Source organism: Haemaphysalis longicornis, unplaced genomic scaffold (genome assembly GCF_048455015.1).
Source record: "Haemaphysalis longicornis isolate Haplotype H1 unplaced genomic scaffold, Haemaphysalis longicornis Haplotype H1 scaffold_5, whole genome shotgun sequence".
Taxonomy (NCBI): domain Eukaryota; kingdom Metazoa; phylum Arthropoda; class Arachnida; order Ixodida; family Ixodidae; genus Haemaphysalis; species Haemaphysalis longicornis.
The window spans coordinates 86,954,660-86,981,357 of record NW_027526385.1 but is presented as its reverse complement, the minus strand read 5'-3'; the positions used below and the strand labels follow the sequence as shown (position 1 = coordinate 86,981,357).

Sequence of the window (26,698 nt, the reverse complement as noted above, 5' to 3'; positions counted from 1 at the left end):
CAGAGGTTACCGAGTGATGGCAAACGAAGTAGGGGGAGACCAAGGAAACGATGGGGGGACGAAACACAATAAAGGGACGAAGATTTTGTGGTATGAAAAGGGATTGGCAAGCCTGCAACATCAGGAAATAGACACTTCAAGGAGAGGTTGTCGTCATGATGGCGTAGGCTTTTAATATTTGGCAGTATATCTGACCACTTTGCTACAAGTGCGGTCAAAAGACGATAGCCTTCTGCCTCCCCTGCCGCGTAAATGCTCCTCTCCTCTTTTTCACCCACATCTGACGCTTTTTTCCTCCCGTTTCGCTCCTCCCACAATCAATACAGTGGAGGTTTCCTCAATTCAATTCAATTTTGCCGTTCTCCACTGCTTGCACCATCTACTGGAATCGTCTGTCCTTTTAAACTTGGAACACTAACACAAAGGGGCGTAGCGAGAGCTTTTTATTTTTACGTCAAAATATTACTTTCAATGACTTTTTTTTTTGCTGACGCCAAAATTCAATTTTGCCGTGTTCCAGCGCTTGCACCATCTACTGGAATTTTCTGTCCTTTTAAACTTGGAACACTGCCACAAAGGCGCGTAGCGAGAGCTTTTTGTGTTTTCACGTCAAAATATTACTTTCAAAGACTATCTTTTTTTTTTGCTGACGCCAAAATCTACTACCGATGTATTTTAAATTAAATTAACAATGGAAATATCACTTATATATTGATTCCTTGCCTCAAATGTGGCTAATGTTTTCTTTTTGTTCAACAATGTGAACAAAGTATGAACGTTGCCACCAGATATGGTAGTTTAGAAATGCTATGCCTAAATAAACGTCTCGGTCAAGAATTCTTTATACTTTCGACCGCGAGGCTGAATCAAGGGACAGACAGATACGCAGACAGACATAAAGATCAAAATTTAGGCGTTTAAGTTGCCCAAAATAGGCGATTGTCTTTGAAAAACAGAATCCTTTTTGCTCTTTCGCATCTAAATCTCCTTTTACTGCGCAATAGAGAAGTATTCGCCCAGACTGTCTGTGAGACACATTCTCGCATTAACCAATGCCGAGGTGAGAATGATGATGGTGGTGGTGGGGGTGTGGTGTGATGATGATAATGACTACGACGATCTTTCTGTAGGACAAAAAGGAGCACACAGCTATGTAGAAATTTTTGGTTGGAGCCAAGCACACGTCATGCCCTAAGGTAATACCTCTCATGTAATGCATCCGGGTATACAGCACTCAAGAGCCCAAAACATGGTCCTTAGTAATGCACCAGGCCGTGTGTCCAAGTGTCTCTCTACTCACCGACATCGCGGAGCTCAAAGCCAGGCCCACTCCGCTCTGGGAAGGCGGCAGTTCGGAGAGCGCCAGGGCAGCTACCGTGGCTAGGATGGCGCAAAGGCCAGCGGTGGCTCCAGAGACCCGCGTGACGCGTATGCACGCGCAAGTGACCCAGCACGGCCGCGCCACATCATTTACGAGGCGGTAGAAGCGCTTCCGGAAGAGCGCCACGGCTCCGAAGCAGCGCACGGTACTGATTGAGTCTCTCGTCTCCGTCAGATGCTGGAGCACCCGCGAGAACCTGGCGCTCTCCAAGGAGCGAAGCGCGTTGGCGGCCCGAACAGCAGCCGCCTGCGTGTAAAGTCGAGTAAACTTGTGGCAAGTTTCCTTTTGTCAGTTTACACATAGAAACACTGGATTCGCTCGCGCACCCCCAAGACCCTTTCCCCGAAATCCCTTCTGAGGAGAGGTGAGAGGCCTCGCTTCGCAGCCCCGACCCGGACCTACAGGTACGCCTGGTCAAGAGGGCGGAAGAGGTCGCCGAAAGGCACCGGCCTACGGTCACCACGAGCTCGCCCACCTAACTCAAGGAGAAGACGTCCTGGTGGGGTGGACGTTCAGCCCTTACCCACCGCCAACATAAGGACTTCAATTCTCCTTGGTCGCTTCCTCAGTCAATAAAGTGTTTTCTCTCTCTCTCTCTCTCTCTCTCTCTCTCGCTCGCGCATTTGTAATTTAGGCATTCAACAAGAGGCAAAAACCGTGAAGTTATGAGTTGAGTGCAGGAAAAGATGGAACGTAACAAGAAAAAAACGTTTAATAAAACGGACAGTGATTTTTACGAATTTTGTACTTTTTCTTCGAACGCAGGTATCTGTACAGGATACGCAAAATGAGTGCCCATGGTAGGGAACCGTTTCTCTCGGTGTGGAAGGCGGCACAGTCTGCGACGGGCATCGCTAGCTATAGGCCCAATTAGCGGTTCGGACCTTAAAAACTTTTCGCTGGGATCACGCTTGCTTTTTTAGATTTATAATTAATTTATTACAGACGGTACACCGTTGGAGGTCCCAGCGGGGGCGGGGGGGGGGCATTCACATAATAATAGAATACAACACAAGAAATAAAAAATGCCGGCCACATTCACAATAGACATGCGAAGACGGATAAAACAGCGGAGCTGGTGGCCTTTACTAGCTTGAATCCAAATCCCCCTTCAACTCAGCCCAAGTCCATAGGTAACGCCCGCTCTGCAAAACCAAAGTAAATGCTAAACGCTCCGAATACGATGACAGCGCTAAAGGATAGACGCCGGTTTCATAACGCGAGAGACCCGGGTGTGATTCTGACCACGAGAAGCGCCTTTAGGGGTGAAGCCACTTAGGGGCTCGGGCTGTCGGCGTCTCATGTCGTCATCGTCGTCGTTTTATGTAGTCACGGTGCTAAATCCTCAGGATACTCGTTTACTAGAAAATGGCGCCAGAAGGTGATTGATCGATTGTAAGATTTTAACGCTCCTACGCAACGCAGGCAATGAGGCGCAGCTTAGTAGAAGGCTCCGGATTAATTTTTACCACCACGGGATCTTTAACGTGCCCCAAAATCTCGTACACACGGGTGTTTTTGCTGTTGCCCTCCATCAGTAAAACGGTCGTCGCGGCCGGGAATTGAACCCGCGTCCTCGTGCTTAGCAACATCGCGCTTGAGCGTTTCACCTCCTTGGGTAAAAACCCGTACTAAAATAGCACACCTGGACACACGTTTTTCCTCCGCCTCGCGCTAGAACGCTTCGTGCTCCATGAACGCGAGACTTTTACAGCAAAGCTGTATGCCTCTACCCCCTATCGGTTTCATCTCCTCGGAGAAAAACGCTAAGACTCCAAGAACACACTTATCCACTGCATGCTTCGCCCCTCCCCAGACTTCATGTTAGTGGACATGACCCGGGGTTTGTTTTCTTAAGGCGCGCACTCCCCACACCTTCTTACCGGCTCTTTGCTTCCTCGCCACTTTCTCTCACACTTCTTGGCCTAGCATTTCCCCCCCCCCTCCTTTTTTCTTCGCCAGTTTTCAGTGACGTCAGGCACGAATGGAACTCAAGCTTAAGCACCTCCTCTGTTAAACAATATTACGTACCGCAACAAGTACAATGTGCGCAAGACAAAGATGTTATCGTTTCTGACATATTAAAATTCGCTGAACAGTTGGACGCTCCAGGCCAACCCTGTGGCCACTTTTACGTTGCAAGTACAACGTGCGCAAGACAAAGATGTTATCGTTTCAGACATATTAAAATTCGCTGAACAGTTGGACGCACCAGGCAACCCTGTGACCACTTTTACGTTGCAAGTACAATGTGCGCAAGACAAAGATGTTATCGTTTCTGACATATTAAAATTTGCTGAAGATTTGGACGCACCAGGCCAACCCTGTGGCCACTTTTACGTTGCAAGTACAATGTGCGCAGGACAAAGATGTTATCGTTTCTGACATATTAAAATTTGCTGAAGAGTTGGACGCACCAGGCCAACCCTGTGGCCACTTTTACGTTGCAAGTACAATGTGCGCAAGACATAGATGTTATCGTTTCTGACATATTAAAATTCGCTGAAGAGTTGGATGCATCAGGCCAACCCTGTGTCCACTTTTACGTTGCAAGTGCAATGTGCGCAAGACAAAGATGTTATCGTTTCTGACATATTAAAATTTGCTGAAGAGTTGGACGCACCAGGCCAACCCTGTGGCCACTTTTACGTTGCAAGTGCAATGTGCGCAAGACAAATATGTTATCGTTTCTGACATATTAAAATTCGCTGAAGAGTTGGACGCAGCAGGCCAACCCTGTAGCCACTTTTAGGTTTCAAGTACAATGTGCGCAAGACAAAGATGCTATCTTTTCTGACATATTAAAATTCGCTGAAGAGTTGGACATAACAGGCCAACCCTGTAGCCACTTTTAGGTTTCAAGTACAATGTGCGCAAGACAAAGATGCTATCGTTTCTGACATATTAAAATTCGCTGAACAGTTGGACGCACCTGGCCAACCCTGTGGCCACTTTTACGTTGCAAGTGCAATGTGCGCAGGACAAAGATGTTATCGTTTCTGAGATATTAAAATTTGCTCAAGAGCTGGACGCACCAGGCCAACCCTTTGACCACTTTTACGTTGCAAGTACAATGTGCGCAAGACATAGATGTTATCGTTTCTGACATATTAAAATTCGCTGAAGAGTTGGATGCACCAGGCCAACCCTGTGGTCACTTTTACGTTGCAAGTACAATGTGCGCAAGACAAAGATGTTATCGTTTCTGAGATATTAAAATTTGCTGAAGATTTGGACGCACCAGGCCAACCCTGTGGTCACTTTTACGTTGCAAGTACAATGTGCGCAAGACAAAGATGTTATCGTTTCTGACATATTAAAATTTTCTGAAGAGTTGGACGCTCCAGGCCAACCCTGTGGCCACTTTTACGTTGCAAGTACAACGTGCGCAAGACAAAGATGTTATCGTTTCTGACATATTAAAATTCGCTGAACAGTTGGACGCACCAGGCAACCCTGTGGCCACTTTTACGTTGCAAGTACAATGTGCGCAAGACAAAGATGTTATCGTTTGTGAGATATTAAAATTTGCTGAAGATTTGGACGCACCAGGCCAACCCTGTGGCCACTTTTACGTTGCAAGTACAATGTGCGCAAGACATAGATGTTATCGTTTCTGACATATTAAAATTCGCTGAAGAGTTGGATGCACCAGGCCAACCCTGTGGCCACTTTTACGCTGCAAGTGCAATGTGCGCAAGACATAGATGTTATCGTTTCTGACATATTAAAATTCGCTGAAGAGTTGGATGCACCAGGCCAACCCTGTGGCCACTTTTACGTTGCAAGTGCAATGTGCGCAAGACAAATATGTTATCGTTTCTGACATATTAAAATTCGCTGAAGAGTTGGACGCAACAGGCCAACCCTGTAGCCACTTTTAGGTTTCAAGTACAATGTGCGCAAGACAAAGATGCTATCGTTTCTGATATATTAAATATCGCTGAACAGTTGGACGCACCAGGCAACCCTGTGGCCACTTTTACGTTGCAAGTACAATGTGCGCAAGACAAAGATGTTATCGTTTGTGAGATATTAAAATTTGCTGAAGATTTGGACGCACCAGGCCAGGACGCACCAGGCCAGACGCCCTGTGGCCACTTTTACGTTGCAAGTACAATGTGCGCAAGACAAAGATGTTATAGTTTCTGACATATTAAAGTTCGCTGAGGAGTTGGACGCTCCAGGCCAACCCTGTGGCCACTTTTACGTTGCAAGTACAACGTGCGCAAGACAAAGATGTTATCGTTTCAGACATATTAAAATTCGCTGAACAGTTGGACGCACCAGGCAACCCTGTGACCACTTTTACGTTGCAAGTACAATGTGCGCAAGACAAAGATGTTATCGTTTGTGAGATATTAAAATTTGCTGAAGATTTGGACGCACCAGGCCAACCCTGTGGCCACTTTTACGTTGCAAGTACAATGTGCGCAGGACAAAGATGTTATCGTTTCTGACATATTAAAATTTGCTGAAGAGTTGGACGCACCAGGCCAACCCTGTGGCCACTTTTACGTTGCAAGTACAATGTGCGCAAGACATAGATGTTATCGTTTCTGACATTAAAATTCGCTGAAGAGTTGGATGCATCAGGCCAACCCTGTGACCACTTTTACGTTGCAAGTGCAATGTGCGCAAGACAAAGATGTTATCGTTTCTGACATATTAAAATTTGCTGAAGAGTTGGACGCACCAGGCCAACCCTGCGGCCACTTTTACGTTGCAAGTGCAATGTGCGCAAGACAAATATGTTATCGTTTCTGACATATTAAAAATCGCTGAAGAGTTGGACGCAGCAGGCCAACCCTGTAGCCACTTTTAGGTTTCAAGTACAATGTGCGCAAGACAAAGATGCTATCTTTTCTGACATATTAAAATTCGCTGAAGAGTTGGACATAACAGGCCAACCCTGTAGCCACTTTTAGGTTTCAAGTACAATGTGCGCAAGACAAAGATGCTATCGTTTCTGACATTAAAATTCGCTGAACAGTTGGACGCACCTGGCCAACCCTGTGGCCACTTTTACGTTGCAAGTGCAATGTGCGCAGGACAAAGATGTTATCGTTTCTGAGATATTAAAATTTGCTCAAGAGCTGGACGCACCAGGCCAACCCTTTGACCACTTTTACGTTGCAAGTACAATGTGCGCAAGACATAGATGTTATCGTTTCTGACATATTAAAATTCGCTGAAGAGTTGGATGCACCAGGCCAACCCTGTGGTCACTTTTACGTTGCAAGTACAATGTGCGCAAGACAAAGATGTTATCGTTTCTGAGATATTAAAATTTGCTGAAGAGTTGGACGCTCCAGGCCAACCCTGTGGCCACTTTTACGTTGCAAGTACAACGTGCGCAAGACAAAGATGTTATCGTTTCTGACATATTAAAATTCGCTGAACAGTTGGACGCACCAGGCAACCCTGTGGCCACTTTTACGTTGCAAGTACAATGTGCGCAAGACAAAGATGTTATCGTTTGTGAGATATTAAAATTTGCTGAAGATTTGGACGCACCAGGCCAACCCTGTGGCCACTTTTACGTTGCAAGTACAATGTGCTCAAGACATAGATGTTATCGTTTCTGACATATTAAAATTCGCTGAAGAGTTGGATGCACCAGGCCAACCCTGTGGCCACTTTTACGCTGCAAGTGCAATGTGCGCAAGACATAGATGTTATCGTTTCTGACATATTAAAATTCGCTGAAGAGTTGGATGCACCAGGCCAACCCTGTGGCCACTTTTACGTTGCAAGTGCAATGTGCGCAAGACAAATATGTTATCGTTTCTGACATATTAAAATTCGCTGAAGAGTTGGACGCAACAGGCCAACCCTGTAGCCACTTTTAGGTTTCAAGTACAATGTGCGCAAGACAAAGATGCTATCGTTTCTGATATATTAAATATCGCTGAACAGTTGGACGCACCAGGCAACCCTGTGGCCACTTTTACGTTGCAAGTACAATGTGCGCAAGACAAAGATGTTATCGTTTGTGAGATATTAAAATTTGCTGAAGATTTGGACGCACCAGGCCAGGACGCACCAGGCCAGACGCCCTGTGGCCACTTTTACGTTGCAAGTACAATGTGCGCAAGACAAAGATGTTATAGTTTCTGACATATTAAAGTTCGCTGAGGAGTTGGACGCTCCAGGCCAACCCTGTGGCCACTTTTACGTTGCAAGTACAACGTGCGCAAGACAAAGATGTTATCGTTTCAGACATATTAAAATTCGCTGAACAGTTGGACGCACCAGGCAACCCTGTGACCACTTTTACGTTGCAAGTACAATGTGCGCAAGACAAAGATGTTATCGTTTGTGAGATATTAAAATTTGCTGAAGATTTGGACGCACCAGGCCAACCCTGTGGCCACTTTTACGTTGCAAGTACAATGTGCGCAGGACAAAGATGTTATCGTTTCTGACATATTAAAATTTGCTGAAGAGTTGGACGCACCAGGCCAACCCTGTGGCCACTTTTACGTTGCAAGTACAATGTGCGCAAGACATAGATGTTATCGTTTCTGACATTAAAATTCGCTGAAGAGTTGGATGCATCAGGCCAACCCTGTGACCACTTTTACGTTGCAAGTGCAATGTGCGCAAGACAAAGATGTTATCGTTTCTGACATATTAAAATTTGCTGAAGAGTTGGACGCACCAGGCCAACCCTGCGGCCACTTTTACGTTGCAAGTGCAATGTGCGCAAGACAAATATGTTATCGTTTCTGACATATTAAAAATCGCTGAAGAGTTGGACGCAGCAGGCCAACCCTGTAGCCACTTTTAGGTTTTAAGTACAATGTGCGCAAGACAAAGATGCTATCTTTTCTGACATATTAAAATTCGCTGAAGAGTTGGACATAACAGGCCAACCCTGTAGCCACTTTTAGGTTTCAAGTACAATGTGCGCAAGACAAAGATGCTATCGTTTCTGACATTAAAATTCGCTGAACAGTTGGACGCACCTGGCCAACCCTGTGGCCACTTTTACGTTGCAAGTGCAATGTGCGCAGGACAAAGATGTTATCGTTTCTGAGATATTAAAATTTGCTCAAGAGCTGGACGCACCAGGCCAACCCTTTGACCACTTTTACGTTGCAAGTACAATGTGCGCAAGACATAGATGTTATCGTTTCTGACATATTAAAATTCGCTGAAGAGTTGGATGCACCAGGCCAACCCTGTGGTCACTTTTACGTTGCAAGTACAATGTGCGCAAGACAAAGATGTTATCGTTTCTGAGATATTAAAATTTGCTGAAGATTGGACGCACCAGGCCAACCCTGTGGCCACTTTTACGTTGCAAGTACAATGTGCGCAAGACAAAGATGTTATCGTTTCTGAGATATTAAAATTTGATGAAGATTTGGACGCACCAGGCCAACCCTGTGGCCACTTTTACGTTAAAAGTACAATGTGCGCAGGACAAAGATGTTATCGTTTCTGAGATATTAAAATTCGCTGAAGATTTGGACGCACCAGGCCAACCCTGTGGCCACTTGTACGTTGCAAGTACAATGTGCGCAAGACATAGATGTTATCGTTTCTGACATATTAAAATTCGCTGAAGAGTTGGATGCACCAGGCCAACCCTGTGGTCACTTTTACGTTGCAAGTACAATGTGCGCAAGACAAAGATGTTATCGTTTCTGAGATATTAAAATTTGCTGAAGATTTGGACGCACCAGGCCAACCCTGTGGCCACTTTTACGTTGCAAGTACAATGTGCGCAGGACAAAGATGTTATCGTTTCTGACATATTAAAATCTGCTGAAGAGTTGGATGCACCAGGCCAACCCTGTGGCCACTTTTACGTTGCAAGTACAATGTGCGCAAGACAAAGATGTTATTGTTTATGACATATTAAAATTCGCTGAACAGTTGGACGCACCATGCCAACCCTGTGGCCACTTTTACGTTGCAAGTGCAGTGTGCGCAAGACATAGATGTTATCCTTTCTGACATATTAAAATTCGCTGAAGAGTTGGACGCACCGGGCGAACCCTGTGGCCACTTTTACGTCATTTGCACGTTCTGCAATTGGTTCCCGGTTACTTGGTGCGTAAGTCTACTCACCACTACAACGAGATACACAAGGATGGCGATCACACCGAAGATGCATGCCGCAGGTGCCTGCGTTCCGACCACGGCGAGCCGGGCAAACGTCACGCTCACCGTCTGCATCACTCCTTTGCTAGACAGATATAGCTGGCAGTCCACCATATCCATGTCTGCCGAGAAGCGGTTCAGGATTCGCCCGCGCGGTGTCGCATCAAAAAATGACACCGAGCAAGACAGCAGGCGGCGGAGCATGGAAGTGTGCAGGCGCATCGAAAGGCGTCGGCATGAGATCGCCAGTAGCCAGCCGCCCACTGTACCCAAAGCCACTGCACAGAATAGCGCATGGTGAGGACAAGGGCCAGCATTATGAGAAAGATCAATGGGAAAAACTGTGTAGATGTTGCTACAGGTTTTACCCGTAACGACAGAAAACGAGCCTAGTTCATTTGGCACATTTTACGGTGCGTTCCTTGCGGCTTTGTAACTGAATCTTGCGGCTTTCAATATTACCTTTAATCTATTTCCTACATGTCACCGAGTACCAATTCGCTTACAATTATGGCCGACATGATAATTTTGCGGAGATCATGTGTGCGGATGCGTGCGGATGTCCCTCCAATTATGTTCCCAGAAAGCTGCTTCGAATCGCTGCCTGCTGAAAAAGATGTTTTATAAGCGCAGCTTCCAGGCTGATTTCACTTTTTTCAGGAGTAATACCTCTGTAGTTAATCGGCGCAATGAAAAGTATTTCCGCGCAACTGATACTGAAGGGGAAAGCTAGTTTTTACGAAGCTTAAAGGTCGCAAATTTTCTACTTTCTAATTGAAATGTATGGCGATCATTTTTGGCGGTGAATATAACACGAATATTATTGTTTTTACTTCTGCACAACCTCATCATTGTGTTCACATAAAAGTGGATGCCCTGCTCTGCGAAACCTATGACCTTTCTGCTGTGATTTTTCTAGGTTCTGGAGCGGTAGGCATTTTGAGCGAAAAAAGCTACGGTTGCAAGAGAAAATTACGAGGGGAACAATTGCTTTTGGTATTGCTTGTTTCGAGTAGCCAAATAAGACATCCAGAGAAGTTTGATATCGTCACATTTTCCCCGCAGCTTGTGAAAAAACTGCACTGCGTTCCAATGAAATATTGGCTACAGGGAGAACAACGTCGACTCTGTCCCGAACAACGAGGCAGATAGTCGACCGTGGGTACGTAGCGGTTTCACGCTGTGATTAACCTTAAACTACAAAAATTACACTATCTTCCCGTGGGGAACCCTGTTGAGGATGCGAAGCATCATGGGGATTCGGTGTGGTTCCATTGTGTTGCCGTTAAGTTGAGTGATCTGGTGCTTAGTAACTCCAGAGGAAATTCCGCATCTGGGTCCACACCGGTGGCAAAGGTACAAAAGTACTGTTGTGATACGGCGAGTAGGCGGTGATTCTCGAGGCGCCGAAACTCGTCCATCATGTTCTTGTCGATATTGTCATCTCTGTGGAAGAATCGGTAGTCTATGTCAGCGTTGGTGAGGTAAAGGTTGTTGACGTTGATGCACCGGCTGAGAGCAATGTACACGCCCTCCTCTTCGCAGCTTTGTCTCCTTCTTCGTCTTCGTCTTCAGCGGTTCCCCTACGGGAAGATGACGACGGTGGTTGAACGCGAAGCTATCTCGTGATGGACTCTTTGGTTGGCCAATCCCTAGGGACATCCTGCCGCAATCATCATCAGAGGTGCTGCGGACGGGGCACGGACGCGGGACATCCCACCGAGCAAGAGATGCTTCGCATCTAAAATGTCGCGGCCAAGAGTGGGGGTGGTCGGCAAGTCGCTGAGCAATACCCGTAGAGCCCTTTCCAACGGCAGCATAGTCTGTGCAAAAGTCAAGGCCTAGATTGAGACGGCGAGAGTGTGCTTTAAGTCAGCGGTCAGGACATTCGGTCAGCGCCGAGCGATGAAGGCATACTGGGGGACGCCTTGAATAGAGTCAGCTGTCACAATTTTCAGGTCATGTAATAAAAAAATGCAAAGTAGTTTTGAGCATAAAAACACTTTAATTGAAGAGAATTGGAATAATTACTCTAGACTTAGCGCTGAAACTGCCACAAAAGGATTCATTCTGCCGGTTTTGAAAAAATACCCTTTTTGATACAATACCTAACTAGCCACATTATCCAGGTATTTTGTAGTCGTATCAAGCGAAAATATATACGAAACGAATAATTTTGAGTTACATATATCAACGTCAGGATATGTAAAACTGGAAGATAGTCTTTTTAACTTGTCTGGCTTTTCTTTACTTAGGAGAAGTGGAGGCGCAGGGTACTTACGGTCGCAGAGGCACAGGACAGCGAGAACCGCGATCCAAATCACGTCAGTGTGGTTGTTGTCTGCAGACGCAATCGTGTCAGTCCACAACTTTATCGAGTAGAGAAAGAAGCCAACTGTCGCCGCCCGGGCGGTTAAGCTGAGTATAGCCAGAGGAAGACAGGGGCCGCACATAGTTGCCAGAGACCAAAGCAGGTCCACGGTTCCCTGGGGCAGGACGCGCGTATAGCTTGTGAGGTTATATATGTTTTATTCACAAGAGGCTGGCAGGCATACACCATCCCATACACGCAGCAAGGCCGCTCCCTCTGGTAACATTGATAATACGTGCCTACAAACCTTCGCACAAGCAGTGTAAGGGTCAGGAGTTTGTGATGCGACAGGTGCAATTGGATGATTGTTTTCTGCCATTCTCATTACAAAGACGTTCTCGGTCATCCCATTAGACAGTGGTGTCTGGCAGGGAGCGATAAAAAGGAGGGACACCGTTGTCTTTTTTTGCCGTTAAACTAAAGTGAGATTTATTTACATATGATCATTCTGGAGGCGCAGACCTTGTTGGCTCCCACCATAAAGTGCTTAGAAAGTCTAGAGCATAAAACATGGCACAGTAGGTAGCCCAGGCCGTTAGATGGCCACCAAGCAGGGCCTCGGCAAGTACTATCGTGATAAATTGAAATACGAACAACGGAGCGCGTGGCTTACAGTACACGCCGCGCAATGCTAACAAGTTAAGGAGTTTGTGTCCAACGTTGATATAGAAACACCGTCGTTCGGCGCCCGCTCACGCAAGCCTTATCCAATTTTGTTGCTGCGATGCTTGAAAACGGCGCACACAGCTATATTCCTTGATTTCTTATTTCGTGCTGAGCGCCCAACACACGATGGAGATACGATGGCCTTTCCATATCAAGGTTGGTCACGAACTCTCGTTACTTGTTCGCACTGCGCGTGCGTGGCCCATCTCCAGGATGCGCGGCATGTACTGCAAGCCACGCGCTCCGTTGTTCGTATTTCAATTTATCACGATAGTACAGTCATAAACCAATGAAATGCGAACAGAAAAATACGAACCACAACAAGCAAAATTAGAAACTACTGTTCGTAAAGGCCAAATAATGGAGCTCTATCGGTGTATTTGGAAAGCCACATTTTCCAACTTTCGTGCTGTAATTAGGCCACGCGTCAATTTTATCTGCAAGGAAACAAATCGCGCTATTTTTGTGTTCAGGCTCATATTTTCGACTTCACATTTCATTAGTCTGTGACTGTACGTCTCTTGCTGTGCAGTCACTATAGCATAGATGCTGCGCCTATGCTGATACAGTGTATTCGACCCTTCAGTTTTGATTAGAGGTGCTGCGTGTTCAGCGCAGAAATTGGTCAACCAAAAAGCCGACATACAGGCAGAGATATTGTTGAAGGAAGCTGGGGTACCTACCAAATTTACGTCTCGAACTTCGTCACTGGTTATCCTTCCGGAGGCTGGATCTTCATCGATGTCATCAGAGTCATACCTGCAGGCGAGATGTGAATATAAGAACTCTGCACTCATGTGACAGTCAATCTATCTCGGTTCCTAAAAAAATAGAGGGAAACGAGTTCCCATGTATATGACTCATTTACGCAAACTTCGTCGAGAGAAGACAGGGTTTCTACTGCTTCTACCACGTACAGCCACCCTCACTGTTATAATAGAAAAAATTAATAGCCCCAGCGGTATATAATTAACAAGAAGCTCCCTCACTTAAGCCATTTCCCCCACAGCCTTAAGTATCCTTGCAGGGGACCACCCCATGTTTGTCAGTTCCTGCTCCTTTAAGGTGTTTTAACGTCAACCATTCAGACAAATTCCCAATATTAAAGCAAAAAATCTTGTGTTTTTTTGGTAAAGTTGTTCTTTTTTTGCTACCTGCGTTTAGTAGAATATGACGTGCATGATATTAAGTATTTGCCGCAGTTCTTTCTCCGCTAGATTTGTATTCGATTCGGCTGTTTCACTTTTCGGTTCGTATTACGTAGGAGAGCTACCCTATTTATGGTCAAGAATTAAAAAAGGTCCAACTCAAGAAGCTAACGATGACACTGGCTAATGAATACAATGATAGACCACGGCCGGTGATGAATGAATTGAAATTGGGACAAATCTGATATAAACGTGGTTCCTAAGATCCCATTCGTCAATAACATTTAGTGATCTAGGGAAGTCTGGTGATTAGGCTTCCAGCACACAGAAAGTTTGTACGACTACCTGAATGGTTTGCTTATCCAAAAAAACGAGTTGTTCTGATGGAGAAAACAAAATTTGTGTAAATTTATTCTATTTTAAATATCAGTCTTCGCTATGAAGGACGACACATCTATTCTATGTACTGAAATACCTTTCATAGGAACTGATTTTCAGTTTTCTGTAGTGTACATTTAATGGGACACTGAAGTGATATGTAAACATTGCGGGATTAATAGCGCAAATTGTAGTCCGGAGTCCCCAGGCCATGTTTCGACCACTCTAGGCGCGTTTACGCGATTTTATTTAGTAGAAAAACTAATTCGAAAACGCTGTCCTCCTCTCTTTACGCTCGCCCATTTTCTGCGGCGTTTTCGTGTGACGTCACGGGGATGAGCTGGCAATTGGCTGCGCCACGGCTGCGCTACTGCACGGCTCCCCGGCCGACAGAGTCAGTCGGCCCAGCGTTTCGTCCGCCGGCCGCCGGCGGGTCGTCGCAATCAAGGAGGTTAAAAAAAAATTGCTTGGTCGCAATTCGTTCGCTTAGTTGAAACGAAGCCAGGACACGTTTGTGAATGGAAGAATGTGCCTTTCTTTACTTGGTTTGTTTGTACACTGTATCTAGCTCCAAGTCAAGGTCGCTCCACACAAGCGCTGCACATGCGACGCTTCGCTGACTGGTACGCCAGTAGGAAAATATAAGGCCTCTTGAAGGCGGGAGAAGAGTCAGCGAAGTCAATATAGGTACTAAGCAAATAAAATCAACTGATATTTTTACCGTACAGCGTAAAACTAGGGCGCGGGAAGCACTTTTTTGCGCTGGGCGAACAAGCACAGCGGTCAGCAGCACGACTACGCATCTGCGAACGCTTTTCCGTCTACGAAATGCAATTGCTAGACGTGAGCTACTGTGGAAACTCGGGCGACGCTTACTGCACGATCGCAGTACAACAAATAGTCACCTAAGCGGCTTGAAATGCCAAAATTAAATAAAAGTGTAAACCGGTTGCACAATATATACACTATATTAGCAAGGCATTCGCGTCCCGTTCCGTGGCCTAGCGGTCTGGGGCGCTGGGATTTCACCGCAAATGTTTTGCGAGTCACGGGTTCGAATCCCCGCGGGTACGTGCTTTTTTTTTTGTAAGTTAACTTTTTTTGTTTTCCGCCGATGTTTTCTATATTGAGTTCACCTTTTTTTGGGCCGCAACGTTCATGGCTACACGAACTAGTTCACAAAACGCGCGCAGGCTGGCACTGGCGCGCTAGCGAGTTCTCGTTGGCGTGCTGTTGCCATAAGCACCGACTGCTTGCAGGCAGTGGGCACAGGCCAGAATGAACAGACCCTTGGCCTGGTGCGAACACGCTTTTTACGATACAGGCATGAGGGAGGCAAGCTCCAAATATGGGGGAAAAGCGCATGACATTTGGGCGTCTTCGGGTACGCGGAGGGCGTTCATGCACTGCGTAGGTCTCGCCTAGTGAATGCTACGACTACAAGCCGTCCTGGGAGGCTTATCTTGTGCATTTTACAGCCGACAACATGGCAGAAGCGCGGTACGATGATTACTGAGATATTGAGAATGCCCATCCAACAAAGCCATTGGTTATGTTTTACAGAACCGAAACCGAAACCGAAACTTGTGTGATTGCTAACCTTGGGCACCGTCCAATCACGGCGCCCCTCCTCTCAACGTCACAGCCTTAGTTGGTGCGGCCGCCGCAAACCGCGCATGGTAGTTTTTCTTCTTTCGCGCTTTGTAAAATAATTACCGATTTGTCAACCGGATAAACGATGAAAAGTGTGCTAATTTGAGCCAGTCTACGCAGTGCAAGCAAAAACGTGAGCTTGACAAATTCACTTCAGTGTCCCTTTAAGGGAATGGCTTTTGTACAATCTTACAGTGCTGTTGGCTACGTCTCTTTATACAAGTACTAGCGGTAGTACCCGGCAATGCCCGGGTGGCCATTATATTAATGACTCTAATGGGTATAACACGTGTTCCTCAATTTGTCAGTTGTCATATTTGGCTAGGTGCGCTCAAGCGAGAGAATGAGCGTGTGAAAACGTTTTATTGAGCCGGTGAAGTGGAAGTGGTTCCCAATTCCAGAAAGCTATTTAATGAGCGGGCAGCCTTCGCTCTGGAGGAAAAAGTGTCTGCACATCCATATCGCTTCTAGTCACCACGTTCTGCCACAGCTCATGGGTGGGGAAAGTGGATGGAAGAGTGGGGAGGTTGGCGTTTTGCTAGCACTCTAATATGATTGCACTTGCACTAATATGATTGCTTGCACTCTAATATGAGATTGCGCTGGGAACATACGATGGAGGCCGACTGGGTGAGCAAAGGTATTTTTACCCATGGGAAGTGCTATCTCAGCAGGTATGAACGTTGCTCATTAGTCACAGTTTTACGATAAGTAACATAGGCTCCCTAACGGATGCGAGGGGTTGCAGAAAGTCCCAACAGATGGCGAGCGTGATGCCTTGGCGCTTTTCAACGGTCACGTCTTCTCTTTTAGATTTATAATAAATGACAGGGTTCCCACGGCAGGCGCGTGGTTGCAGAAACTGTTAAAAGATGGCGAGCGCTATGCGAGAGCGGGAAAATTCAACTGAATTCCACGTCCACAGGGATGTAAACTAAATAATCTCGCTTGCCATTTTATCCGTGTGTTAGGACAAAAACATGAAATCGATTTTTTGGCAATTGGATGGGCAGCGTTTTCAAGCAAAAACGAATTAAGTATACCAACGGGTTGTGCGGTTATTGGGGAATGTGTAAAAACACACTGTTTTACCGAAATCCTGCTTGCCCCTGTTGGATGGGTGTCATAGAGAAATGTTGTAGAACAGTGTTTAGATACCGAAGTAGGTTAACTATCTGAACAAAAGTTAAAATATCGTGCGATAAAAAATGAATATTTGGAAAACGATTTCACCGCTTTTGACTCTCTCCGTGGTGTTTTTTTTTAGTTTTCAGCAATATTGAGCAGCAACACCGTACTCACAATGTCCTCATGAAATTTGAAGCCACTTGCAAGAGCAGTTTGGCTAGGCGTGGACGTGACCTGTTAGGCCTTTTCGGCTTGTCAGCCGCGTCATTTGCAAAAAAATTTGCCGCTTTTACCAGCGTCGCAAGATGAAATCCTTAAATTTGGTTTTGTGCATTTGTATAGGAACGTATGTTAGCAAAAATCAATTGGATAAATGAATCGGTGAAAGATTTATTTCAGAATGTTTAAGAACGCCTTTTTTTCTGGAATCCGGAATCACCTCAATAGTGTTGCTTATGGCAAAATCCAAAAACTGATTTTCAGATATTCTCAACAGCTACACATATCAGCAAAAAGCACTTTGACGTGTGAACGGGTGACTGAGAAAATCACGAATTTATGAAAACACAATTTCGCCCTTTTCCTCGGTAAGGAGGAGTGCAATATCTGAAAATCCTGTCTTAGTAAGCCCCTATGCTATGACGCAAATGCACTCGCGAAATTTCAAGTCTCTAGATCTACCAGTTTTGTCTGAGCGTTGATGAGTCAGTCAGTCAGTCAAGCGGGCACTTCATTTTATGGGTATAGATTAAGATTTTTACCATCACACAAGCAAGTCGACAAAACCTGCTGGCAAGAATAAGTAATAATAGTCGCTGTAAACAAGGTTTGGCGATGAAGTTCGCTTCCGCATCAGTTCATTGCAATAAACTGCCTTCCTCGGATCATTAGATGCGTATGCTTAATGTGACGAAAAGATGTGATACATTATAATGAATGGCAGGGCAGAGATAAACATTCTTAAAGCAATGAACATTTCACTATCATTTCGTATCATGACACCCCAAAGAACGCTTTTGGGTGCTTGATTTTAGTGTTACGCGTTTCACCAACTTGCCAGCATGGTTTGGGTGCACTTTCCATGAGAAGATTGAAATAGGGGGAATCATCCTGCTGCTGCGTGCTCGTGTCTATACCAAAGCCTTGCCCGCAGCACGTTTTGCTCGAACAGTGACCCACAACTCACGGACATTCTGCGCAAAAAAACTATATTACACCTATATTTACCCGCTTTCCTGATCTTTCGGTGCCGATGTCTGTGGGTTACTCCAAAGCATCAGCGTCTTCGGGGCCCTGGAGTCCGAGGTCAACTCAGAAAGTGAATCGAATTGTATCGTACTTTTCTCCCACAAGAGCACCAGCTTTTTCATACGTGCCAAAAACAAGCCCTGGTTGCAGACGACTACGCGAGTCTGCATTAAGATAAAAAACACGAAAGGAAAAATTATTGATGAAGATAAACACGAGTCACATTAAACACAATTCGTCAAACTCGTGATACTGGCCTCTCTAAACAAACACGTAGTTTTGGCAAAAGGAAGAGTCGCTGGGCTTTATCTGCTCGTAACCTGAGTTTATGCTGACGGCAGGAAGAAAAAATTGGTTAAACCTTTCCTTTATTCCACGTATCTTATTGAACTAGGGAGCCATAATACGTAGCTTAAAATCTGAACTGTTGTTTTAGAAACAACATTAGGGCCGAGAAGTTCACGGAATAAAATATTGATGGATGGCATTTTCTGAATATGCAGAATCTGTGCTAGTTGGATCATAATTGATTAAATACTGGTCAGCCTAAATCTAACTGAAAACACAAAGACGAAAGACGAAGCACGAAAACCGACTGTCAGTGTTTGTGCTTCGTCTTTTGTGTTTCTCTGTGTCCTGGGTTAAATTTAGGCTGACCAGTATTTAAGTTGGTATCTTCTGATCACAAAAATTCACCGCGGTAGCCGAGGCGGCGAGACACCCCTAAGCTCTGTGCAAAATAACACGCACTCCCACTGTGTGAGGGTGGGAAAACGGATGGTATTCGGACGATCAGGGCATGACCAACATGATAGAGGGTTTTTTTGTGAAATAGGTAGGTTGGTCAGTCGTGGAAGTATGAAGAAGGATATCTGTGATGGAGGATACAGGCGTTATTTTGGTGTCTATTATGGTTTATAACCTGGACTATTGCAAGGGGCACCAGACCCACGGTTGCAGGGTACCGAAACAATTCGTGTATTACACTTGTTAAGTTCGCGCTAATGACGTTCTTATATAGACGTTGAAGTTTGTTTAACTTGGTACGACCTATTTCATCACTAGACAATGGCAGTGGAGGCTGTAGCGGCGCACTCCACGAGTGCATGCAACTACGTAATGGCAGCGCAATACAGAACATCTAGTATCCAGGCAAGGGTTTTAACACAAAATAGATGTTTGTGGGGCAGTGCATATAACTTCGATTGCATAAGGAGTCATGCTTGCAAATCTGACAAATGTGGAATCTGTTCTTACCTTGTCCCTGAGCAAACCTTTTGGGCCGATGACCTGGGCGAAGACCTTGGCTGCCACATGCACGTCCAGAGCACTGAGCGTGTCGTCCATGAGGTAGACGTCGCTGTCGCTATAGACCGCCCTGGCCAGTGCCACCCTTTGCTTCTGGCCTCCACTCAGCGTCTCCCCCTGAAACAAGGTCACGATTACGTAGCTGCTTACAACTCCAAAAAGTACCGTGAAGAAGCTTCAGTAACATTTTTAGCTAAGCTGATGAAGATTTTTCTGTCATGAAATGTGAAGCCCAGAAGAACGTGTGGCACGAAGAAGAAGGCAGGTGGAGAGTAAGGGCTCTTGGCTTTGATCGTCTGACACTTAAGAGAGGAGGCGAACATCTGAGGCCACTTTATCGTCACTGTAAAGTGTATTGCTCGCGGACAATTGCGTTGGGACAACTAACGAGGTCTGTGGTGTTACAGTCACAGCTCAAATTACAACTGGAGGAGCCACGAACGAATGCGCTAAGATCTTTCTTTCCCATCTAATAAACTGTGCTCGCTAGTTCAGACTGGCAGGCGGAAACACCTGCAGTTTACTGGCGCCGATTTCTCAAAATTCACAAGTATACGCCGCGTATCTTCCGGGCTCCAAATTTCGAAGGACGGTTGTCTTCTGCCAGCCCCCGACACGTCACACCATCTCCTCTGTTTATTTTCCCCGCCGCTCCTAACATGATGATTTACTGAATTAAAATATAAAGGGAGCTCATACTAATGCGTAAGTCTTCAGGGTAGCGAAGCTGTACGCAATAGTGCCGTTGTTCCTCTTTTTCGTCTCACAGCGTTGTTTGAGTCTCACCGCTGTACGAGAGACCACAGCTGGATGTTCGCCTTCCTCTATCGCACACGGTTCTGCGCCGCACGTGACCTCGCGGCCTTCGTTCGTGGCGCGTGCTTATCGCTGCGGCGGCAGCCGCCTCGCCTTTCTCCGCCACGTCCCGTGCCCGTCTCCTTTCCCGTCTCGCCAATCTCTCCCCTGCCGCCTATCTCTCCCCGCCATCTGGCCGTTGCTCCGTGCCGGGCGCTTGCGAAATGGGGTGTCGTATGACCTGTAACGCTCAAGGGCAAAACTGGTTACCCCGCGAACACTGACCGAGGTAGCGTAGCGTAGCTTGCGCTACAAAAAGTCAGAGCCCTTTCACCCTGTAAAGATGGAAGTCCAGGGAATCTAGTGCTCTGTTGGGATTTACTAAGCTGGGATTGGTTATGTTGAGTAATAAGGACAATGGCGTGATCTAGCTATACGTCGCATACTAAGGGCACACACGATTGGTGGGTAGATAAAAGGAAGGATTATCATAGCGTGGCTTCGCCAATGACTGCACATGCTGTAGTGTACCGCACAGGTGGCCGCTCAAGACGTTGCGGCATTATTATATGTCAGGGGGGAGAAAGGACACTTAGAGTGACTGCCGTCGTTATTTTTATCAGTTTTTCCCCTACTCTGAAAATCGTTGGTCTATGCTCAGTCTATTGCAAGAGGTAGCTTCCATACATAGATAGCTTCCCTTCAAAAAATGTTCATATGTTCACACTGGTTAGGCACCATCTGTTGGACCCTTTTGGTTTGGTTTTCACTCGGAAGAGCTCACGACAGTTTTTGTGTTAGCCCTTGGTTTTAGGACTACCCTCTTCGACAGCGTTTTCAAAGGGTTGTTTTTGCCGTCTTTCTGCTGCTATTTTAAAAAATATTCAAAGTTTGTCTGTATTTATAGAAACTCAAGTGTAATTGTTTGGGTACATTTGTTTTCATCAAATAAGTCACAGGGTTCTTTTGCACTGAATGATATAGCAGTTTCTGTAGTTTGGGAGTGGTCACACCGATATATACTTCGTGTTTAAGTGTTCTTCCTGTTTTTCGGTCTTGCGGTCTAATGAACCGTACACAGACAGACAGACAGACAGACATACCTTTTCTCCCACTTCCGTGAAGTCGCCAGCCGGCAGCATGGCAAGGTCATTCATCAGCTCGCAGGCCTCCAGAACTTGAGTGTAGCGGAGAGGTTTCATTTCTTTTCCGAAAAGCACGTTGTCTCTTATGGACATGTTGAAAATGCAGGCAGCCTGCGGAAGGTACGCTACTCGGCCCTGGGACGTAGAATGCAGAAGTTGCCTCATAACTCAAGAACACCTAATCTCACAGCTAAAATTTTGGAGTTCCCGGTCACAACGAAATCCGAAACCCCGAAAGAAATCTAAAACGGGCACTTCAAAACAAAATGAATTTTAGTTTTATGGTGTTTCTAAAGCACACTGCCTCTCTCATGCATTACTCCGATCGAGTTTCGCAATCCCTTAGCAAGTTGTATAAAAATGCGTGAACTTCCATGGTTTTCCGAAGGTTTAAACGAGAATACGCAGTGTTATTTTTTATTCTTATTGTTTTAGTCACATTTCCGGAGCCGAAGGGTGTTGGACGTGCACTCAATCTTCCATGGGCGTAGATTGCCTGTATATTGGCGAAATTTTATTAAGTTAGCATTTTCGGACTCAGGCGTTGATTATTTGATTGATTGATTGATTGATTGATTGATTGATTGTGGGGTTTAACGCGCCGACGCAACGCAGGCGACGAGGCGCGCCGTAGTGGAGGGCTCCGGATTAATTTTGACCGCCTGGGGATCTTTAACGTGCGCCGAAATCTCGTACACACGGGCGTTTTTGCTCTTCGCCTCCATCAGAAAAGCGGCCGCCGCGGCCGGGAATCGAACCCACGACCTCGTGCTCAGCAGCGCAACGCCTTAGCCACTGAGCCACCGCGGCGGGTGGTTCACGAGTTTCGAACGCTTATGACTATATAAACCGCTTGGCTTTCGAAGCCTCTGGGGTACGCCGCGAACAACAGCAATACCACAGGACGCCCTGTTGCTCTACTTGGGTCCAGCGAGCGAACGACAGAACAATGCCTTAGCCACTGCGCCACCGCGGCGGGTGCCTTCAAGCATAAGGAAAACGTTCTTGTAAAAGGGGGAGGTTTTCCAGCAGACAATATCAAGGAGCTCCTTAAGTTTCTGGTTTGCTTCTCCCTGCTTAAATATGGACATTAAAACTTTAAAAGTAGTACCGTTGCCTCCTCTTGGCAGAGGTCCACCCATATAATACAAACCAAAAATATACAGTCAAGCAATTGTGCTGTAATACAGAAGAAATCGCAATCTCGCAAGATTTTGCGTTTATCACTTACCGAACAACATGTCAGAGAAAACCAGTGTATGTTGTTTTTACGCTCATAAACCGTTCTTGGACTCCTCAACATAGGAACTTGCTCCAGATAAATGTTTTATCTTTTTCTCGCTCTCTCTCTCTCCCCCTCACGGTGTCTTCTGTGAGGTGCATTAACACACAAGGGGGTTGGTTTTTTCTTAGTACATAGTGCTTTTAAAATAATATGAATTGGGTGTCGAGGACGCTCCTGTCGAAAGTCCTATAAAGTTTTGTTGCGACGATATTGGCTTATTATGGGATGAAACTGGTTCTCAAGTTTATGTATGCCTACTGACGATGTGTCTTCATCTGTACTAACACAGGAGCTTTCCTAAAAAGATTACCAGGCGATGAAAATGAGCTCATAAAAACAATTAGAATATTGATTGGTACTGTCATCTATAATCTATTGCAACGATTTGGGAACAATATTACGCTAGTATTATCTACACAACCATTAGAGCTGCAGCAGTGGTTTCTATTTGTGGCAGTCATACCCACAAGTAAAAGATACAGAAGTACGGAATACACAGGTAGATACAGAAGTAAGATAAGAAAGTAAGAAAAATATGGAAGTAAGATACAGAACTAAATTTACCCAACTAAGAAAAATTATGTTCCTTCGCATAACCGATTGATTTTTGCTTACAAGACGACCATTCGGCCTAAAAGCCGTAGTTCACTGCCCAGAGGTGGAATTGTGAAGCGCCCGTAAGTCGCAATGGGAATTTTGTATACGTTTTTAAGCCCCTCGCGAGTTTGTGACAGTTGTTGAGTTCCATGAGAGTCAGTTGTGCACACCAAAGACAACCGCTCAAAGAAGAAAAAAAAGCGAACTTTGATTTTAAATTTCTTACTACAAAACAACAACAAACTGGGCTATTTGAAGTCCAAGTATTCCTAGGTTTTATTCTAAAAAGGCGTTATTCAGAAAGTACAAGCTGACATTGTCCCGAGAAAAGAAAAGTTTCGCCTAGCGCCATGGTCACCCATCACCGGGCTTGGCAGGGTCACCCATCCCCAAACCGCGCATATATGATTGCCATGACTCGGCAATTTGTCCTATTCGTATCACTCGTGCCATGCAACGGTTGGTGTTCTTTGCCTACTTACTTTTTATTGCTAACCTTCAGTAAAGAAGCAAGACTCATGGCTGTCGAACTTGCAAAACAGCAGAGTTGGGGTTAGAAGCATAAATTCTTATATGAAAACAACGCATCCGCATCGACGGGTTAAAGAATAAGGTAGCGCTGACCCTAAAGTCACTACCTGTGACACAATATAGGAATAGGCGTAACCGTATATTCGACACTAATAGGGCTCTCATTAGCGTACGCTCAAAAAATTTCGCAGGATGCTGAGAAAACTTACGAAACTGCAACGCGAAAGCCTGGCTGCACTTTTTCTCGATGTGCTGCTGAAATTTCTGTACAGCTTTGCGTCCACAACCATCACCACTTTAACAGCTGCATGGAATCACCATCAAGAGTTTGTTGTGCTGGCTCGCCAGGAGCCTATGGATAATCTTCTGTGGAACTTTCTGAGGAACTTTACGGCCACGTCCATCACCACTAGAACAGCCCCCCCTGGACAGCCATCCGAAGCTCGCTCCTGTTGCTAGCCATCGCCTTCAGCATCGAGCTCACCCCTGTTGGTACTTGTACGTTCATCGCTCAAGGCGGCTGGTATTGCACATGCGAAAGTGGCCTACCCTCCTTTGACAATGGTGGTTCACTTTGCCAGCGCAAGCTGTGTCGTTCTTTCTCAGGGCCCACCTCAAACTTCTCTACCGCAGTTCTAGTTGTCTTTCTTGGCGTGCGATGCGGGCTCGCGCTCGTTCCGATCGAATCTCGTACTTTTTTATACAAATATTGTTTTTCTACCACAAACTAGCCTGGAACATTTAGATCTAAGGGTTTTGCACACTCACACATTTATTTATTTATTTATTTATTTATTTATTTATTTATTTATTTATTTATTTATTTATTTATTTATTTATATGCCTTAAGGGCCCAATAGGGCATTACATAAGGGGGGTGACATACAGCAGTAATAACAACAAAAAATTGCTTCAAAAATGCAGGGTACAGCAATATAAGCAGTCGGAATTCCAAAAATACAGAAAAGACCGCAACAAATATTCACAGAGCAAACACATTGCGAAAGCAGTACTTTTTACACAAGCAAGAGATTACAATGACTAAACCTCCGCAAAATGACTAATATAAACCTCCGCAAAATTTCATAAATCGCACTCGAAAAGCGCACAAAAAACAGCACATAGCACCTAAAGCAAGCACTGATGTGTAGCCTCTTTGAGGAGTATTTAGATCCTTCTAAGGCATCTTCGCGAAACATTTCAACAGATTACACTTCCACACTAGAGAGTGGCAGCCAGCCGCACAGTCACAGCAATGCCATACTCCGGAACAGCGTCGACATTTCTGTGTACTCACGCATACGTGCACACTTCCTCCGAGGCATCGCATTTGACCGAGCATGGCCTCCAGCAAAGCGGATTTTCCGCCTCCAACCAATCCAACGACGCCAACCAGTTCCCCCGCCGAGATTTGGAGGCTGACGTCACGAAGTGCGACTTCTTCTTCAACCGAATTTTCCTTTCTCTCATGCAGCCCATTCCAGGCAAACGTACATTTATCCAGTAATACGGCACCTTGAAGCAGAAAATAGTTGTGCAATGTCTACATTGTACGATGCCGCCTTCTCTTAAAATGTAGGCAGGTTGCTTGCACAGTTGAACAATTCGTTTTTTACACGGTGGAAAACTAACGATCGAGGTTCGTTCTAGCTATATGAGTTTGTCATAAGAACCGATCTTTCTACAAAAAGAGGTTTTCTCAATCTTCAAGGCAAGGCGTACCTTAACAAGCACGTAATTGCGCGAACGCTAGCACTGGCCACAGCCTGCTACTGGAGCTTTGCTTGAGACGAAGCTTCGAATGTTCCTTCCAGTATGCATGTGTCCTGTACCTCCAAACAACAATATACAGTGGGCATAATAAAAACAAATGCACAAGAAAAATACACTTTACTGCTAAATCACGGCGTTTACATGAATCGTATGGAACTTCATCCTAAAAAAGATCCAAGCTGTTCACTCAATGTTGTTTTCAAAAAACGTCTTCTCCGTATTATTGTGTTTCTCTTACCTGCATTTGTGCTTGTGCCCCCCGCAGCACTCGTATTGGAATTTCTTTCGTCGGCCGTGAAAACTTTTTCCAGCCTCTTCAATCCCTGCCATGCCTGAGCACCATTAGAACAACATTCATTAATGCAACAAGAACAGTTACTGCAGTTAGGCTCCCCGGAATGGCATACGCTGCAAACATTTTCCTAACACATTTAGGCAACGAGTCGCCGCAATGTTTCGCTACGATTTTGTGTAAAATATTTCGATTCACTCTGAAAACAATGTGCCCCATCAAGCTGGGAATGGCATGTCTCACCGTATCATGAGTTATATATAGCACTCCGTTGTTCCGATGTTCATTTTTCTTTAAATTTGGAGGAAATTTTTCGGTGTTTAGGTTCTTGCCAAAATTCGGCGTTTATCAAAGTTTATTTCTCGGAAATCGCCGGTTGTGAAAAATTTGGCCTGTAATTTTCACTGATTATTCTAATCATAGAAAATGCCGCGTCAACGTTCTCTCTGGAAACAATGACAGAGAGAAGCTTCAGAGCGTAGCGAGAAAGCACAGGACATTGTCAAGTCCCTTGAACGACAGGGGCTGACAAATGCCAGTGATTTCTAAGCTAATTCGCAAAATCACTGATGAGCTGGCTCATGTCGTCAGTTTTAAGAAACACAAAATTTCAAATCGGCGCGCACTATATATATATATATATATATATATATATATATATTTATAAGAAAAAAAGATTCCTGGCTATAAGATTAACTATGCGATTGAGTGGTCACAGCGAAACAAATATATATTGAAACGTCATGAACGAATCTCAGAACAAGACTAATCCCTGTCGAAACGTTAGTATAAATCATCATCATAATCATCACCAGCGTATCTACGCCCACTGCAGCGCAAAGGCCTCTCCCATTGATCTCCAATTATCCCAGTCATGTGCTAAC

General features: G+C 45.3%; 1 protein-coding gene across 1 annotated transcript in view; it reads right to left on the bottom strand.

The window, feature by feature from the left end:
- The window catches only part of LOC144138548 (ATP-binding cassette sub-family C member 3-like), a 40,801-nt gene extending 14,967 nt beyond the window's left edge, over positions 1-25,834 (bottom strand). Inside the window, exons 1-9 of the mRNA XM_077670895.1 lie at positions 25,761-25,834; positions 25,047-25,264; positions 21,295-21,471; positions 19,346-19,513; positions 18,068-18,252; positions 13,217-13,292; positions 11,778-11,982; positions 9,464-9,774; positions 1,301-1,627 (exon numbers count right to left, since the gene is read on the bottom strand). Coding sequence (XP_077527021.1) covers positions 1,301-1,627; positions 9,464-9,774; positions 11,778-11,982; positions 13,217-13,292; positions 18,068-18,252; positions 19,346-19,513; positions 21,295-21,471; positions 25,047-25,091 — 1,494 coding nt within the window. The 5' untranslated portion in view covers positions 25,092-25,264; positions 25,761-25,834. The remainder of the gene's footprint in view (positions 1-1,300; positions 1,628-9,463; positions 9,775-11,777; positions 11,983-13,216; positions 13,293-18,067; positions 18,253-19,345; positions 19,514-21,294; positions 21,472-25,046; positions 25,265-25,760) is intronic.
- Between the last annotated feature and the right edge of the window lie 864 nt (positions 25,835-26,698).